At 56.0% G+C, this 18,377-nt stretch overlaps 6 protein-coding genes across 6 annotated transcripts; 5 read left to right on the top strand and 1 right to left on the bottom strand.

Moving 5' to 3' along the window:
* Positions 1–2,742: 2,742 nt before the first annotated feature.
* On the top strand, positions 2,743–5,121 carry QBC33DRAFT_513126 (uncharacterized protein; the record flags this gene model as incomplete). Its single annotated transcript, XM_060425959.1, has 2 exons — positions 2,743–3,462; positions 3,532–5,121. The coding sequence occupies 2 exons, from the start codon at positions 2,743–2,745 to the stop codon at positions 5,119–5,121; spliced, it is 2,310 nt and encodes a 769-aa protein (XP_060285847.1).
* Positions 5,122–6,175: 1,054 nt separating this feature from the next.
* Positions 6,176–7,252, top strand: QBC33DRAFT_556922 (60S acidic ribosomal protein-like protein P0; the record flags this gene model as incomplete). Its single annotated transcript, XM_060429771.1, has 3 exons — positions 6,176–6,349; positions 6,423–7,189; positions 7,246–7,252. The coding sequence occupies 3 exons, from the start codon at positions 6,176–6,178 to the stop codon at positions 7,250–7,252; spliced, it is 948 nt and encodes a 315-aa protein (XP_060285848.1).
* Positions 7,253–7,379: 127 nt separating this feature from the next.
* QBC33DRAFT_604675 (DNA mismatch repair protein) lies at positions 7,380–11,046 on the bottom strand (the record flags this gene model as incomplete). The annotated part of the gene is made up of 3 exons (XM_060432249.1): positions 7,380–9,587; positions 9,641–10,475; positions 10,564–11,046. 3 exons carry the CDS (start codon positions 11,044–11,046, stop codon positions 7,723–7,725), a joined length of 3,183 nt encoding a protein of 1,060 aa, XP_060285849.1. The 3' UTR covers positions 7,380–7,722.
* Positions 11,047–12,275: 1,229 nt separating this feature from the next.
* QBC33DRAFT_329036 (uncharacterized protein) lies at positions 12,276–13,527 on the top strand. Its single transcript, XM_060423650.1, has one exon. The coding sequence runs from the start codon at positions 12,403–12,405 to the stop codon at positions 13,342–13,344; it is 942 nt and encodes a 313-aa protein (XP_060285850.1). The 5' UTR covers positions 12,276–12,402; the 3' UTR covers positions 13,345–13,527.
* Positions 13,528–13,565: 38 nt separating this feature from the next.
* On the top strand, positions 13,566–15,072 carry QBC33DRAFT_531449 (hemolysin-III family protein). The gene is made up of 2 exons (XM_060427307.1): positions 13,566–14,270; positions 14,331–15,072. Exons 1-2 carry the CDS (start codon positions 13,711–13,713, stop codon positions 14,752–14,754), a joined length of 984 nt encoding a protein of 327 aa, XP_060285851.1. The 5' UTR covers positions 13,566–13,710; the 3' UTR covers positions 14,755–15,072.
* A 410-nt stretch (positions 15,073–15,482) lies between these two features.
* QBC33DRAFT_447041 (putative 3-isopropylmalate dehydrogenase) lies at positions 15,483–16,968 on the top strand (the record flags this gene model as incomplete). Its single annotated transcript, XM_060424414.1, has 7 exons — positions 15,483–15,533; positions 15,606–15,626; positions 15,681–15,752; positions 15,838–16,432; positions 16,486–16,602; positions 16,663–16,697; positions 16,768–16,968. The coding sequence occupies 7 exons, from the start codon at positions 15,483–15,485 to the stop codon at positions 16,966–16,968; spliced, it is 1,092 nt and encodes a 363-aa protein (XP_060285852.1).
* Between the last annotated feature and the right edge of the window lie 1,409 nt (positions 16,969–18,377).

Here is an 18,377-nt window from a genome sequence, read left to right on the forward strand (position 1 = left end):
TACTCGCACCAGGCTCAGTACGACCTCTCGTTTGCATCCGTGCATCCGTCGTTTTGCAAGGAAACCTCGGGGACCTACATAGTACAGTACATAGTCGAGGCCAGAGGGTGATCGGTTAGCACCTGCGGCTGAGGAGGATGGGGCCGAAATGGGTCGACTGTTTAGCTGGCCGTCTCCTGCGGCAGGTTCATCGCAACTCTCCTTCTCTTATTATTAGGCTAAGTCGATAGACATGTGGACCTACATATGCAGGTCCAGCACATCCATCCGAGCAGTCCACACAGTTCTCACGAACCATTATCCGGCGTCGCTAGTGGCACCTGCCTAGCTGACGACCGCCCGCCTGCCTTAGGTCCAGGTAGGTAGGTGGTACGGTACGCTGATGGCGTCTGCATGCATTCTGCAGTCCTAGCGCACCTTTGGAGATCTGGCGCGGCCACCTGGGCGAATCATGGATACAGAGTCCAAACAGTTTGTTTACGAGCCATCGTGGACTTTGCATGCACGAGCAAATGGCAAGGGCGAAACGAGGAGGTATCATTCATGACTGGCGCTCTGATGCAACAAGGGAGAAATCGATGGCACAATACGGATAACTATCAGGTACTGTACCTACCTAGGTACCTACCTTATATGTAGGTAATGCACCGGGTTATCTGGCACGGATGCTATCCGATTCCCAGCTGAAGAAGGGAGATCATAAACAACGACCCCGGCAATATGATGCCCTGAATGCTCGGCCATTTTGAACCCTGGCGCAGATCAAACTACTCCTGACGAAAGTACACTAGGTGAGCAAGGTCATGCACTTTCCGCCCCAAATACTTACGTGTGATGAGGGTGTACTATGCAGTACCAAAGAGGAGAAACTTGGCCTAACCTAGGCTGTGCATCCGTTCACCGGCTCATAGCTGTCTTCATCTTCATCATCTTCTCCAGGAGCCCGTACAATTACCCCACCCCCCGCAGCTCTCCTACATCCGCCTTTAACCAAGCCAGCCAAACATAACATCACCGTCCGCCTCCCCAGCGACGCCAGGCTCTCGCCGTCGACCATGACAAAGTTCCGGAAACGTGTAAATGCGCGCCAATTGCGCCAACAAATGATCCGTGCCCTCAAGCGCGTCTCGGTCCTCCATCAGCACGTTCCGCCGTGGTAGGGGCAGTAAGAGCGCAGGCGTCGCTTCGTGGCCTCGGCGTCAGAGCGGATGCGCGTGGCGAACGACTCACATGGCTGGTTGTGGTCGCGGTCGCCGGGGAGACCGCTGGGCAGTGGGCAACATGGTCGTGTCTTTTAACCGCGAGGGTCAAGCAACTGGATGTGCACACTGTAGACCTGGGTAGGTTGCTAGCTAGCTAGTGGTTGCATGTTCCATGTTCCCTGGCTCGGGCTTGGCCCGCTCCCGAGATCCCCGTTCTTATTACACTTTTAGCACATATATTACACTACGAGTAGCCGGATAGAAAATCATGGGGCTCTTCAACCATCAGTTTTTGTGCACGTACCACAGTAGGTAGCCCCATAACTTTGGGGAAGCTGTCAGGCCTGTCACTGTCTGAAATTCAGTCCTTCGCAGTCCTTTGTTCAAGTGTGGCCCAGGGATACCAGACGCAGGGGGAATTACACTATTAACTTTTGTTCACAAGAGTACTACGCAGTATTTGACGCCGCCCTTCGATCTTACCGCACTGCCGGGGGGCGGAGAGCGAGCGAGGCCGAGACTCAGGGGAGAGAGACAAGAGTGGCATGGTTGGGGTTGATTGCTATTTTAGCTCCCCACCGATGTCACTCTCGGTCTCGTGGGCCCCTTGCCCAACCCATGCTAGGTTTCTTTGTGACTTTTGCCCTGTCTGGCCGAGGCATTCTTTATTATACGAAGCGGCGCAGGAGGAACACAATGCTCATATTACGTGTATCCTGAAGTATATGACAGCAGATTGTACTGTACACTAGGTAAGTATGTATGTAGAACGTATTACAATTCATCAGGGACTGAGACATGCAGCTATGCAGCTTCTAGTGTCATCCAACGTTAGTCGAGATGGAAGTGCAACTGCTTTCAGTCAAAGTCTCACGCCCCCTTCTCCACTATGCGGGGCGGGGGGGGGGGTTGGGGGGGGGGCCCACCCCTCTCTCCAAACTCCCCCATCCATCGCGTCTCGTCCAATCCATCCTTGCTGTTGCTGCATTCCTGGCTTCCCAACACTGGCGCATTGGTGTGAGACACTAATATGTGCCCCCGTTGCGTTGCCCCCAATTTGCTCTCTCCTGCATTTCTGCCTCGGCCATACCCGTCGCAGAAATCCACCATGATACGCGATACATAGGACAGGGACCCCCCATGTCATTCGGTCCATTCTCTCCTGCCACTCACTGCCCATAAACTGAGAGGTGCATCGCCTTGGTCCGTCTGTCGTCACCACTGCCCGACCCCGACTCTTTCGCTCTACTGGTTGACGGCGACGGAACCGTCTAGCCTGGGCCTGACATCCCCCTCCAAGGCGCACCAACGCCGCATTGCTGGCGATGTGGACCTTGAGCCAGCTCAGATGTTGAGTAGGGAACTGCAGCTGTGAATTGAGCCCGCCAACAGCCAGACTGGATCTGTCTCTTTGTTAATATTTCTCGTCACTCGTTATGTCAGATGGCTCAGAGAGGTCGTCGGACTTTATCAACTGCCATCACGCTCTCTCATTTCGCCGCTTGTAGCCTCACCTGCCTGTAAGTCGTTGAGGAACACCATGCCAAGCCTTTGGGGATCTGGCTCTGGTGCTGCCAGCCGCTCTACACAGGGCCGCCAGTCCATAAGGGGCAGGATATCGGGGCCAATTCCAATACCCAGCCCCGCTGACGACGAGTTTCCCATCCGAAGCCCAGGCTCCAGCGTTGCAAACGCGGCAGTCGAGGAGGAGTTCCCGATCCGAAACCCTGGCAGTGGCATTGCGAGCATGACGCCGCTACCGGAAGAGACAGACAGCGAGTCACCACACCAGCAACAGGAGCAGCAACGAGAACAGAACCTCCCCCCACCCGACGCATCAGCAGACTCTGACTCTGTCTCCGTGAGCCCGGCCGACGTTACACAGAGCGGCAGCAATCCGGACGCGCCATCACATCATCCGCCAGCGCCTCCGTCAGCGAATTCGTCGGGCCGGGCAAAAACACCTCCACAAAGGATTTCCCCGCAAAGGATCTCTCCGCAAAAGAGCTCTCCGCCAAGAAGTTCTCCGCCCAGGCGACGGACTAACCCAGCAAGTATGCTGAGGTATTCGAGCGTGAGCGAAGCGCCGAGTGGGAATACGGGACGGAGTAGAGATGAAGCGCCGCAAAGGAAGAAGTCGACCCTACGGACGGCCCTCGGGCGGTTGTTTGGACGCAAGAAGAAGCCCGGCGGCAGTCAGACCTCCAGCACGCCCTCGGGGCGCATGTCTGGCATGCTAACCTCGTCTCAGCATCGCAGTGTAAGTCATCCGTAGTTCCGGCACCTCTTCACTATGCATGGGGGAGGAGCACTGACCTTTGGCTTCTAGGATCCCTCGGCGTTGAACCGGTGCAAAGACGACGAACCTAAGCGTTCCGCTTCCCTCCCCATCACCGAGTACGATCGAGCTCTAAGATCACACTCAATCGGGCCCCAGGATATGACTGCTATCGAGACCGTGCGTAGTTCTCTGCAGACGGAGCGTGGCCCAACCCATCGAAGAGCCGCGACGATGTCAAGCCGGCTATTTAGCCAGCCGCGGCGCAATCCAGGGTGGGTAGGGTTGTCGCCGCGGCCCGCCAGCACGCACGGCCGAGACAGTCGGCTAATAGCCGGCGGGGAAGATCCCAGCGAGATCGGCCGTGCCATCACAAGCGATAGTGGGGGCGGCACTCGGCGGCGGTCGAGGAGTCTCTCGGGACTTTATGACATTGCCGGAGCCCGCCCGGGACAGCGCCGGCGAAGCGATGAAATCCGGTACTGGCGAGAGTCGTACGACCCCGGCTTCTTGTCGCCGCTATCGTCAACCGGGCCAGATGAAACGGAGGCCGATAACGACAATGCGGGAGTCGCTGGCGCACCCGAGTCGCCCGCCGACAGGCCGCCGAAAACCCCTCCGCAGCCGTTCAATTTCGGATCGATTAGCAATGAGATGGCGGGCATGAAGATCACACAGGCGGCAAGCATGGACAGCCGGATCGGCGGTCTGGAAGCTCGAATGTTCAAGCTAGAACGGGTGGTGAATCAGCTCTGCCACTCAGTACCGGGATTCAAGACGCCGCTGGTGGAGACCCCCCGTAGGGGCGAGCCATCATCCATGGGAGTTACTTCGGATCCGTCGTCCTTCTTTTACACCACTGCAGCGCCGCCCATGATCCCCGCTATTTACCAGGCCATCTCGGGCGAGACCAGGGGCTCGTCGCGACACGGCAGTTCCCGCCAGTCGCTTGAGAGTGACTGGCAGTCGCACCTCTCGTTTGGCGAGGCCCAGACCTTCATCGGGTCGCTGCACCCCCCATCTTCCTCGGCGACACAGGCCCAGTCACTGACTGCGACCGCTCCCCCGGCGATCAGTCCAGCGAACCGCCCCACTTCCAACTCGACAATCCGCGGTGCCGCAAGCCTGCCGACCATGGGGCGAGACGCGGGTGACGAGAGCGGCGACGCAGCCGGGCTGCTCAATCAGCTCGAGGCGGAGCGCGTAGCCCGCCAGGCCCTAGAAGCGCAGGTCAAGAAGCTGTCGGAGCGGCTCAACACCCTGTCGACAACCATGTACGCGATGGTGCGAGACCCAGCCAGGTCGCGCTCGCAGGAGCACCTGCGGCCCCCGGCCCCGGCGCTGCAGCAGTCGAGGTCGGCGTCGGGCCCGCTCGTGTCCCCGATGCACACGCCGCTCAAGGCGCGCTCGGCATTCGAAGGAGACGACGACAGCGAGACGGATAAGGGACCGGTCCAGAGAGGTGCCGGCGAGGACGAGCAGGAGGAGGACTTCCAGACCCCGCGGCCTCACTACGGCGCCTTTGGAGAGGAGCTGAGGGAGGATGACGGCGACGAAGACGACCCCAAGAGGAAGAAGGCGGCGCGGACGCTTAGCCTCAGCCAGCTGACGTTGGGCAGGGGTGCGCAGTTGCAGATATGACCTCGCGTCAGAGGCTTTGTTTGCCAAACCCCTTCTTGCTCGATCGAATGAGAGGGGATGGGCTGGTTCGGGAAGGTGAACGGGGCTGTGGACGCCCCACGATCTCAACTTGCCCAACAATCTGACTGGCCTCGTTTCACGCCTCGCGAACGATACCGATCTGATGCGACAGTTCTGCGATGCATAATAAGCCGGCAAGTTGCAGACTTATCAACCTGCACAGCTACAGTCGCTTGACTGCTCCCTACCCAGAATCCCTCCCATTTCTTGGGTAGGTGGTGGAAAGGTGGTGGAAAATTCCACACTGTCACGGACCAGAAGACTTTTAACCCAACGACGAGGACCTCTTGGTACCAGAACGAGGCATACGCCACCGGGCATGATACCCGGAGGATGACTTGTTGAGCAGGAGAGTCGGCTGGCCGGCCAAGTGATAAGCGCGAAAGGGGGTCATGGCCCGGTCGGCAAGGAAACACGGCCCCGGTGCCATTTATTGGCGGGCGGAAGGGGATTAGCCTGCCTGCATGTAATTGTAATCATTTTTGTGTCTATAGTTTCGTTTCGTGGCCCGATTTTCGAAGTATCCTTCAAAGGCGAGCGGGGGCTTTGGAATGCAAGATCCTCTAGCAAGCCACCCACGTCTGAGCAGATGCTAAAGCATGTTGGTTTTGCCTCGAGTTATTAAGGGCTTGCCGGCCCCGGTATCCAGCTTGGATGTTTGTGAGGTCAAAATATGATGCATACTTTCCTTGCTCCTCTAGGCACCTACTGCCTGCTGCGTACGGATCTGTATAGAGAAGCAAAAGTACAAGTGATTGTACCGGCTGCCAGAACCTTTGGCGGCCCGTGGCGGCCCACTTGGATTCTATGAGAGGTTCCCGTCTGATTGGCTGGATGCATCTTGCCCTACCGCCCCACCTGCTTAAACACCAAAATTGTGTGCGAAATCGCCGAACTTTCTGACATCGCAAACAAGGCAAAAACCCGCCAAATCCATTTTATTCCAACAAAAATCGTTTAGCCCTTAAACATCCTGCCTTCATAGTAAGAAGATATGGGGGGCAAAACCGCAAACAAGGCCGGCTACTTTGACAAGCTCAAGGGCTTGCTCCAGGAGTACCACTCGGCCTTCATCGTCGACGTTGACAATGTCAGCTCTCAGCAGATGCACGAGATCAGGCAATCCCTCCGTGGCGAGGCGGTTGTCCTGATGGGCAAGAACACCATGGTAAGCCTGATCATCAGAACTTCCCAATTGGCGGAAGAGGTGCGGTCCTGACTAACCATTCCTCCCCTCGTAGGTTCGCCGAGCTCTGAGGACCTTCATTCCCGATGCCCCCGAGTACGAGCGTCTCCTCCCCTTCGTCAAGGGCAACATCGGCTTCGTCTTCACCAACAGCGAGCTCAAGGCCATCCGCGACAAGATTCTGGCCAACAAGGTTGCCGCTCCTGCCCGTGCCGGTGCCTTCGCCCCCGCCGACGTGTACGTCCCTGCTGGCAACACCGGCATGGAGCCCGGCAAGACCTCCTTCTTCCAGGCCCTCGGTGTCCCCACCAAGATTGCCCGTGGTACTATTGAAATCACCACGGACCTGAAGCTCGTCGAGGCTGGTGGCAAGGTCGGCGCCTCCGAGGCCACCCTGCTCAACATGCTTAACATCTCGCCCTTCACCTACGGCATGGGCATCACCCAGGTCTACGACCACGGCAACACCTTTCCCCCGAGCGTGTTGGACATCACCGAGGAACAGCTCCTGGGGACCCTGACCCAGGCTATTACGACCATTGCCTCCCTGTCGTTGGCCCTCAACTTCCCCACCCTGCCCTCCGTGATCCACTCCGTCTTCAACGGCTACAAGAAGGTCCTGGCCATCGCCGTCGAGACCGACTACAGCTGGCCCGCGATCGAGGAGCTCAAGGACCGCATCGCCAACCCCGATTCCTACGCCGCTGCCGCTCCGGCTGCCGGAGAGTCGGCTGGCGGCGCGGGCGAGGAGAAGGCCGAGGAGAAGGCCGAGGAGAAGGAGGACGAGGAGTCCGAGGACGATGGTGGCTTCGGTGGTCTCTTGTTCGTATTCCCGTCTCGACCGAACTTACCCCTTTCTCGACTAACTCTGTTTCTAGCGATTAAATGTAACCGAAGATGTACTGCGATGGTGTTTTGGGGTTGGCCAGCCTGGTTTGGGTCTGGTAAAGGTTTTACGGATCTTTGCCCGTCGCAACATATATCCACTGCTGGTAAAACAAGCTCATGGCATCTGGCGATATCTGCATTTCCGCCCAACTATTGTGACATGCTGAGACTGCTGGTGACATTCAATAGCGGCGTCTCTACCCCTTATGAACCTCAGGTTAGTCGATTTTTCCTATCTTACAAGAGCCGCCCGTTTTCCATGTCGAGATTCTTGCGTCGAAGATTAAAAACTACAAAGAGCTTTTTAACCCTGATCTTTTAATGATGACAACCCATCAACACTGTATGAGACGCAATCTCGACATGTTTTTTTTTATTCTACAATGCAATTACAATGTCGGGTATCAAGGCTAACAGTTACCCCCCTGAAGAATAGGCAATGCGTAAATACCCACCCTTACAACCTTTTATCCTACAACCTCTACCATACGTCGTGAAATTCCCTCCCCGCCACGACCCACCTCGTAGTCCCTCTCGAATCCCTCTAGCACCTCCTGCGCAACCCGTATCGCCGGCTCGGGCAGCCCCGCCAGCCTGGCAACCTTGAGCGCGTGACTCTGCCGGTTGACCCCCTTGCGTAGCTTGTGGACGTAGACGAAACGACCCTGAGCATCCTCCTCCACGTCGCTGCAGTACGCCTCGACCGCCCCGGCGTCGTCCCCGCCGCCGCCGCCGCCGTCCCCCAGCATCATCCCCGCGCGCGCGGCCATGTCCGCCACGGCGTGGAAGTGCGTCGCGAACAGGGCACGGCAGCGGTTGACGCGGACGAGGTGGTGCAGGGCGGCGAAGGCGACGGCGGCGCCGTCGGCCGGGGTGGTGCCGCGGCCGACCTCGTCCATGACGACGAAGGACCGCGGGGTCGCCTGGCGCAGGATGGCGGCCGTCTCGAGCATCTCCACCATGAAGGTGCTCTGGTCGGCGTACAGGTTGTCAGCGCTGCCCACGCGGCTGAACATGGCGTCCACGATCCCCACCGTCGCGTGCGCCGCGGGAACGAAGCTGCCCGCCTGCGCCAGGATCGCCATCAGCGCGTTCTGCCGCAGGAACGTCGACTTGCCCGCCATGTTGGGGCCCGTGATCAGCCAGACGCGCCCGTGCGACGGGCCCGTGCCGCCGATCACGAGGTCGTTGGGCGTGAAGGTCCGGCCTTGGGTCGTCAGGCCGCCCTCGACGGTGGGGTGGCGCCCGCCGATGATGATGGTCGCGGGGGTGGGGGCCGCTGCCGCTGTTGTTGTTGTTGTCGACGACGACGACGGGGGCGCGGGTGGGCTGTCGACGAGGGTGGGGCGGGTGAGGTCCTGCTCGATGGCGAGGCGGGCGAAGGACGTGGTGATGTCGAGCTCGTCCAGGACGGCGGCGTTGCGGCGGAGCTTGACGAGGTTGAGAACCACGGCTTCGCGGAGCGAGTTGAAGACCCGCTTTTCTTCCTGCCGGATCCGGAAGCGCACCTTGTCGAGTCGCCCCCCCAGGGCCGTCCACTCGGGCTGGTGGAAGGAGCGTGTTGTGCGGCTAGAAGACAGCGTCTTGATCGCCGATGTGACGGCGCCGCCGCCGCCGCCGCTACTGCGAGCATCCTTGCCCTTGACGTGGCAGATGTGGCCCAGCCCAGGTGTCCAGCGGAGGGTGAGCGATGAGGCCTCGAATCGAGCGCGTAATGTCTCGGTCAGGGCGACTCTATCCTCAAAAAGGGAGGCGAGCTCGGCGTGAAGCCGCTGCAATTCAGAGCTAGCCTGAGGCTTCATAATCCAGGCCTCGTTGTCCTCCCCGTAGTGCTCTCTGATTGAAGTGACCTTTCTCTTCTTAGCGGCCGTCTTTGGAAGGACCGAGTTGTCCTCCTCTTTCCCTTCGGAATTGACGACTTCTTGCGCAAGTGCCAGCATCTCCCCAGCTTCGCTGTCCTCGACTTGGTGTTGTTGGACGAGTCCTTCCTCATCAATAGCGTCGTAAATGCGATGCCATAACTTCATAGGCTGTTCGAGGTTGATACGCTTCAGCAACGCTGCAAGACAGTCACCTTTGGTAGATGCTCGCAGGGTATTCAACCTGCTCTTAATAAGGTTAACCATATCTCCCGTTGCTTTGATTGTGCTCGCAAGGCGAAGCAAGTCGTCTGGGTCCCCTCGATTGAGTGCGAATTTCTGGACGAGCCGTTGGGAGTCATGGCTCTTCTGCAGGAGCAATATGATGCCATCTCGAAGATCTTCATCTTGGATGAACCGTGATACAAGATCCAGTCGAGCCTCAATGACCTCGAGGGAGGTGGAGGGTGAGCCTGAGGGGTGGGTTAGCAAAGGGTGACACTGCATAGCCGTCATGTTTGCCTACTTATCCATTCGTTGAGCAATCTGGCACCACTCCTGGTTACTGTCCGTCTAATAGCATGCAGTAAGCTGCCCCGGAAAGTGTTGTCCCTGATGGTTTGTTTGATCTCTAGCGAACGCATGCTATTTTTATCAATGGCCATGATCTGCCTGCTTTCGTGGCGGACCGGCGGCTGGAGTTTCAAGCTCGAACCCTGAAGCCGATCTTTGACATAGTTGAGGAGCAAACCGCCAGCTTTTACTTCGCCTTCGGTAAATGCGTCCATTGTATCGGAGGGGATTTCGGACTCAAGCATCGGAGCCCAATCAGCGAGCCCCTGCAGTTTCCCTTGCGGCGTATAAGTGACGAGGTGTCTATCTTCTGCCAACACCGTGAAGAGATCATGCCCACGCTGAGACTCGAGTGCTTCGTCGAGGACGACTTCCCGAGGCGAAATACGGGTGAGGATGGAAGTTAAAGACAGCAAGGTCGTCGATTGAGTAAAGAAGCAACCAGTCGAGAGATCCAGCCATGCCAGGCCCAATGGCGCGGAGTCATTGGCTAGGTTGTCCAAGACAGCATGCTGGTCCTCTCGTCCGGTAACCGAGCCATTCGCGGCATCTACTTCACAGAGGTGAATGGCCATTACATAATTGTTCGCATATGGGTCCATGAAGTTCTCGTCGATAAGGGTACCCGGAGTGATGACACGGGAGACTCTGCGGTCATGCATCAAACCGCCGGACTTGACCTTCTCGGACGCGTCGTTGGGGAACTCCTCCGCTATGGCTACATAGCGGTTGAGGTCCTGGACAAGGAGTTTGAGGAAACGATCCAGTTGAAAGAATGGAAACCCTGACTGGCAAGACCCATCAGACGAAACGTTCAAAGTAGAATAGCTGGCCTATTGGCAGAGAAGAAGAAGAAGGAAAATGCGAGTATATTACCATTGGTACGGGCCCAGCATTGGTCTTCTTCTGGGCTACTTTGAGATTCAACAGCGGCCCGTACTCCTCAGCCTGCTCGAAGTAGAGCTCGTAGAAGCCGCCGACCCGGGTTAGGAGGACGCAATTGCCAAACTTTTGCATATTGCGGCGGGCCTGCAATACCACTGTTGGGTATGCTGGACCATCATCCTCTGGCGGGAGAGGATCAGCCGACCGGATGCGACCCTGGGGGAGATCATCGAAGTTCACGGTGGTCTTCGTCCGCTTTCTCCGGACCTGACCGTGGAGATGCGGAAGACGGTGACCAGGTCCCAGTGGATATGGAGGGGAGAAAATGCTGGTGGGATGGGGCGAGATCGCCCCCGCATCCCGGGCAGCGAATAAGCCGATGGTGGCAAGGGGTACTCTGGCGCGCGAGTGTGAATAAGCTCTGGAACAGACGATTCGCGATCGCGCAACGGCTGGGAAGCGCGGTGATGGCATCAATATCGCCCGTTTTTGGTCGTCCGCTGGTGCATGTGCCGAATGACTGGGACAAGATGCGAGGCTGTGATGGACAGGAAACTTGAATTTATCCAAGGTGGACGACCACCTCAAACCTACTTTATGGAGGAAATGGCGGAATGAAACATCAACAAAGTTCGATGCCTTCGTTGGGAGCTGCCTGTCTCTCATCAATGACCAGGACAAGGGACAGGGGATATACAGTGCGAAACGGTCGGGTCTGGGTTTCAGCCCACTGTGAAAAACACTGTGAACAAGGAGATCTTTCACCTGACAGCTGACAGTTCCCTCCAACCAGTTGCGAAAACAACCCTGAATCAGACGAGCCAAACTCTGGAGTCGGATGGCGCTTCGCACCCAGTCCTTAGGTCTTCCTTAGTCCTTACCCAATGGCGAAGAGATTAGTTCATGCACATCAAGCCACTTCATAAATTCCAAATTCCCAGGAATGAAGTAAATGAAGGGCGGAAGGGCAGAAACAGGGAAGGTGGCTACCGAGTGCTGCCGAAGAAACAACTCCGCAGAAATAAGCTCATAGCTGATCAACCAGCCCGTTGGAAGTTTGGATCTAAATAATATGTTGGCAGGTCGGTGGTCAGCACGGCATCGTATGGACAGCCTCCGCGTCAGGCCAGGTCAGAAGGCACAGCAACCAATTACGGAAGCCCAAAGGCTGGCCTGCCTTGAAAGGATTCGTCCAGCTGGCGGCTGCCATTCGCTGACCTGTGGCGTCACGCATCAGTATCGACCGATGTGTTCCATTTTTATCGCCATACCTCAGACCATTTTTATCATCTCCTCCCTGGCATCCACATTCTATCTCCTGCCTAACCACCCCCTTCTCCACCTCGTCTGGCCTTGGAAATCGCCAGATATATCCACTAGGCAGCCTACGAGACGGGCCAGATTGCCCAGCAGAGGGCTGTACAGTTATGCTGTCGTTATACTTGGGACTAACAGGCCACCATCCCCGAGCCTGGCTCTTGGACAGGCCATGGACTGGGGACTCGCGCAGCCCACCCTCAGGAATAAGGTAATAATATACTAGAAATCCCACGGCCCTACCAGGTGGTAAGACCATGCTGTATAAAGAGCCCTGCTGTTCTTCTCCCACCCCCGCAAGGCTCGCTCCCGTGCTTTCTTATGCACCCTTACCTTGCTCGTCCCGAACTCTGTTCTCATACTACTCCGTGTACATCTCGCCCATCCCACTACCACCGATTTCCGTGACGTCTGTGCGTGAGACCGCTGAAGGGATATACCCACCAGTGCGTGGTGTCAAGACTCAAGGCCACCTCCACAAACATTCATCAGGAGAAGGTCCCCGTTGAAAAGATGGCGGCGTCCATCCCTTTTCCATTCAACCCCCAGATCCCGGTGACTCCGCCACCAGATCAAGCGTCATTCACGAAAGGCCCCCCTTTATCCCCTGACCTGCTGAAGGTTTTCGCTCAGCAGGCCTACGGACCGATGGGAGCGAAGCCCGGGGAGGCAGCGGATAAGCTATCGAAGACGTCTGTCCCCTCGGCGACGGAGAACCCGACACAACCACACGGCCCCTCCGGCGGGGGTCTCGATCCGAGATACCTCGCCATGGCATCACGGATTGCCGCGTACTACCAGCAGCGGTGCCAGGCGGTCGCCAGATACCAGCAGCACAGATGCCAGGTTTGGGCAAACACGCATCGGCAGAAGTGTCAGGAGACCATGCAAGCTGCCATGCTGGTAGTTGCATGGTATGTCCGAGATCGCATCCAACGCCGGCGGAGGCGACAGAGGCGTCAATTTAGGGGAGGCTTGTCGGCGAGACGTTCGAGACCGACCGCCGCGAAGGGCCAATCAGTCAGACGCTGGATCATGGGTGTCCCCAAAGATGTCCTGTCAGCCAGCGAGCCGTTTGGGGGGAAGTTTGCCGACCAGGAAGAAAACGACTTCTCGATAGATAAAGAGTCGACGCCGGACAAGGACAGCAAGCTCTTTGACGTTGCGGATAACCTGATCAAGAGTCAACTCTCCCGAATCGATGTCCCACTGATGGGAACACTATCCTTCGACGAGAGCGACAGCGAGACCGAAGCAGAGTCCGGCTCCCGAGGCGACTACGACGATGAAATGGCAGAAGAGTATGATGATGATGGCGAGGACAGTGAGATGGCTGAGGACGACGACTATGACGACGACGGTGATCTGGAAGGCGATGATAATATAGGGTCCCAAGAAGTACAAATTGGCACCGGGAAAGGCAGTCGAAAGCGTACTCGGAGTTCGGTTTCATGAGGGAGGCTTGGAACCTTGTCGGGCTAATAAAGAGGTCATCACAGGATAACATGTGTTTATTTAAAACCTACGGTTTTTAGTGAGAAAACTTGCGAGAAGATCACAAGCACATCAACGTTTACACCAGACAGAACCTATGCAATGCCCCCTTAATCCTAGCATGTGCAAAGGTTCCATTTAACATCGATTCATATGGCAAACGATAAACGACCTGGTAAAACGCCATGTTGGGGTGTCATCTGCATTTCCTAGTACAACAGTGCAAGAAACAAAGCAAGAGGGAAACCTCTTGACTTCATCTTGCATTTCCACTTCCTCTCAAAGTCCAGCCTCCCTACATTACATTATCATCAGGCACGACAGCAAATGGCATCCGCTCCCCGTTCTCAAGTCCCCCCCCGGCACCCGCCAGAGGCGCACAAGGGGCGGGGAATGAAATCCATCAGCGACACTGCATCCAAGGCCGACAAGGCAGGACGCCCAGCTCTTCTCTCGTTCGATGAGATGCCGGAATGGTTCCGACTTGAATCCAACCAGTGGATTCTCCATGGATATCGGCCCATGTCCGGCTCGGCTCACGCTTCGTTCTGCAGTTGGTCGTATATCTACAACGAGTCGGTCAACATTCATTCCCACCTCATCCCGGCCATTTTCTTCTTGCTCGGCGAGTGGTATATCCAGCAGTACCTTGCCAGCAGATACTACGGGGTCACTGGCGCTGATTTCATTGCTTTCTCCATCTTCATGTTGACGGCCGTCACCTGCCTGTCGTTGTCGGCGACATACCACACCTTGATGAACCACTCCCAACATGTGGAACATTTCTGCCTGCGACTGGACATGCTGGGTGTAGTGATCTTCATACTGGGCGACCTTATCTTGGGAATATACATAATTTTCTGGTGTGAACCTTTGCCGCGCAATATCTACTCGTCTACGGTTAGTTAATCTCCATGTGCACAGTTTTGTTTTTCCTCATCTCAGACCTGGTACTTGAGTCTAACACTCTTCTTTCCTCGGTTGATAGATTGGAGTTTTCGGGTCGTTGACCATCTTCATGACAATGCATCCCAAGTTCCAGGGCTCAAAGTATCGCGTCTTCCGAGCATTGATGTTCGTGGCGACTGGCTTGTCCGGTGTTGCGCCCTTGATCCATGGATTCAATGTGTTCGGCATGTCGCAGATGATGAGAAAAGCTTTTTTCCCTATACTCTGGCAAAAGCAGGCTGCCTTCTATCTGGGACTTCGTTTTATGCAGTGAGTCTCCCAATTTCGCACACAAGAGAGAAATTGAACCTAACACATGTGGTTCTGAAGACCAGGTTTCCCGAAAGTCAATATCCCGGCAAATCCGATCCCATTCGATCTTTCACATCCTGGTGGTATGCGCCGCTGTGGTCCAGTTCATAGGGTATCTGGATGCCTTCGACTATGCTCACGCAAATCTTACTTGCTCGTCTCTTTGAGTTATGTATACATGCCGAGTATGGAGCTTCTGGCCCCTGGGACGAGCTTCCAAACGCTGACTGTACGATAGTGAAGAGAAGCATATGATCTGATCGCTGCTAGCCATGGCTGATACTTATTATAACTGCCTGTATCCAACGGCGTCATCCGCAAAGGGACTTGAAATCTGTTCTCCTAATATGTATGAGACCATATCCATCCACATTGCCTTTATGTGGTCCTGCTATGTACCTCACCTTCGTTCCTTTCTTGAATTGAAGCGGGTTGAAGCAGGCTGGAGCTTCCTCCCTCTCCGATCTCGGCAGGTGGGGGGTGAGGGGTCCTCCAACTTGGCAGGGGCGGTGGGGCGAGTTGCGCTGCTAGCGAAAAGCATGCTATTTCGGACGAACAAGCCGTCCCTGACTTTGCTCTGCTATATATCTTGTCGAATATATTCTTTAACTCCCCTCACTTCCGTTTCCAATCTCCCTTCCTACGACATTCCTCATTGCTTATTGGTTAGGTTGATACGAACACGTCCGTCTTTGAAGAAACGCAAGCCTCCTTCGTCATAACTCTGACTTTCTCCGTCGGACCTCCCGCCTCCCACCTCGTCTTCGACTCATTCTCGTGCTTCGTCACACAAGACGGACCCTTCTTTGGACGAACTCCATCGGACAAGTATTGCGACCATGGCGGAACACAACATTGTTGTTTTTGCGGGCGACCACTGTGGCCCAGAGGTGACTCACTATCCCCGAGCTTTCCCACCCTTAACTCTGGCTGGAGAGAGGCTGACTCTGGTTATTTGACAGGTTGTTGCTGAGGCAATCAAGGTACGAGTCTAGTATTTGCGACCTGCAGTTGAGAACGTCTGACGCAGGATTCAGGTTATCAAGACGGTCGAGGAGCTGAGCCCGACTGCTGGCAAATTCAATTTGCAGGACCACCTGCTCGGAGGGGTAAGTCGTCCCCTGACGACGGATCACACGGGCCCAAAGACATCCACGAGAGAAGTCTCTTGCTAACCTCGGCGTTTCTCCCCAGTGCTCCATCGACCAGACCGGCACCCCCCTCACAGACAAGGCCCTCGCCGCCGCCAAAGCCGCCGATGCCGTGCTCCTCGGCGCCATCGGCGGCCCTGAATGGGGCACTGGCGCCATCCGCCCGGAGCAGGGCCTCCTAAAGCTACGCAGTGAGATGTGCGCTTATGGAAACCTCCGTCCCTGCTTCTTCGCGTCCGATGCCCTTGTCGAGTCCTCCCCCCTGAAGGCGTCCGTCTGCCGCGGCATCGACATGATGTTAGTCCGAGAGTTAACCTCAGGCCTGTATTTCGGAGAGCGAAAAGAGTACGATGGGATTAATGCGTTTGACACTACTGTTTACACGAAACCAGAAATCGAGCGTATCGCACGGCTGGGCGGCTACCTGGCCAGGTCTAGGGGAGACTCGCGGGTTATCTCGCTAGACAAGGCAAACGTGCTGGCGACAAGCAGACTCTGGCGTTGTGTCGTTGAGGAGGTCTTTAAAAACGAGTTCCCTGATCTGAAGGTCGAGCATCAGCTTATTGACAGCGCGGCCATGATTATGGTCAAGAACCCGACGCAGCTGAATGGCGTCATAATAGCGCCCAACTTGGCAGGTGAGCGAGGCCTCTCGTCCACCTCGAAGGCGGTTTAGCTAATGAGTTTTAAGGGGATATTCTCAGCGACGAGGCGAGCGCCATAGCTGGAAGCATTGGGCTCCTCCCGAGCGCGAGTCTCTGCGGGATTCCGAGCTCTGCAGTGCCTTCTATCTGTGAACCGATTCATGGTGAGACTCCTATCCTGTTCGAGCCCTCATGTAGACATCAGTCGCTAACGCAGATGACAGGTAGCGCGCCGGACATATCAGGGAAAGGGATTGTCGTGCGTCAAGGCCCCGTTTTGGGCGATTCCTATCCATTCGCTGCAAGTACAGAGCTGACATCATTTCCAGAATCCTATTGGCACCATCCTTTCCGTGGCCATGATGTTCCGGTACTCTCTGAATCTCGCCCACGAGGCTAAAATCGTCGAGGACTCGGTCCGCGCCGCCATCGACGCCGGGCTGAGAACCAAGGACATGGGCGGCAGCACGGGCACCGCAGAAGCAGGAGATGCCATCGTTGCTGAGCTGGTCAAGATTCTCAAGGCGTGAGATGTCTCACGCGAAAAGGAGAATAGGCAGAGAGTTTGAAACGGGAAAATAGGGGTGGAAGGGTGGAAGATTTGAAGAAAAATAGTGGCTGGGAAGCGAAATGAGTCGAGAACAGAAGTGGTGGAGAAAAGCAGTGGTTGACAGAAAAGTGGTTGAGAAGAGATGAGTTTATTAGCACTGGCGAGGAAATAAAAGGGGCGCGGTTAGTAATAGGTAAGCTAGGCGCAGCTTCATTAAGACAAAGGAGGAACCCTAAACATACAGACATGCTGTATGTAAGGTACTGTCAGGTTCGCTATCAGTAACCTTCTACAAGGTAAAATCTCGGTCATAAAGAATTGCGCCGAAGACCCCATGACAACGGCAGAGGCTGTCTCTCGGACATCACGACTGATTAAAGAGATACGCAGCCTCCAGTGGGGTGGCGGAAGAGGGGCCTCGGAGCGTGAGGGTTTTGTTCTACCGGAATGGTGCGCACTTCCTTGACCGCATCGAGGAACTCAACTGGCAGTAGATATTAGAGTGGTTTATTCTGCTTCTTCAAACGCCCCTATTCTCCACTGAGTCCAACCCCATCTCTCTGTCCACCATCTTCCTGATGTAGTCCATACCCCTGTGCCCACGGATTCCGTCTCCGCAGTCGTCGACGATAACCTGAACGCGCCTGTCCTCCGCCTTATCCCAGTCTAAATAAGCCGTCATCTCTTCCATACTCCATTTCCTGGACCTGGTCGGGATGGTGCAACGCCGCGTCATCTGCTTATAATCCAGACACCACTCGTAGGATTTGTTGCTATACCGCGACGGGAGACCCCGAGCCTTCCGAAAACGCTGGTCGGTGCGGGAAGTGGGTGGTTGGGTCGCATACCAGGCATTTCTCGCATCAGTGTACCTGGCATAGATAGCCAGTGGGGAATTGTCCTTGGGTGACGGTGTACGCGAACTGATTGAAGGCGTGGAGGCGCGAACAAGTGGTACAGGGAGAGTTTTTCAGACTTGATAGGTGCCTCGGAGGCCCGGCGGACGGCCTATTGCCGCTTCTTCGGCGGAGGGGGGTCAAATCCGGGTCCATCAAGCTGCCTTGGGCAATCCAGCTCCGTGCTCCCAGATTTCCGTTTTGGCACTTTGACCAGCGTCTTAGGAGTCAGAGTCCCCGGCTCATCGTCATCTTGAGTCAGATCGATAAGCACGACGCTGGCCAGACTGTACGCAGGCGTGGAGACGCGCTTAGCAGTGACTGAGCTCTTAACAGTCCCAGTCTTTCGGGGCCAAGCAGGATCAGCTTCGGGCATTTTAGACAGAGGTCAAGAAAGATGGTAGGTGTTTTTTGTAAGCGGCTGGGTGGCCAAGCAGGTTGAGAGAAAAGAGAAAGAGGAGAGCTTGAGCCTGAAGGGGATGACGGCCATTTG

The sequence above is a fragment of the Phialemonium atrogriseum genome (genome assembly GCF_030411735.1).
Source record: "Phialemonium atrogriseum strain 8032-3 unplaced genomic scaffold QBC33scaffold_6, whole genome shotgun sequence".
NCBI classification, from domain to species: domain Eukaryota; kingdom Fungi; phylum Ascomycota; class Sordariomycetes; order Cephalothecales; family Cephalothecaceae; genus Phialemonium; species Phialemonium atrogriseum.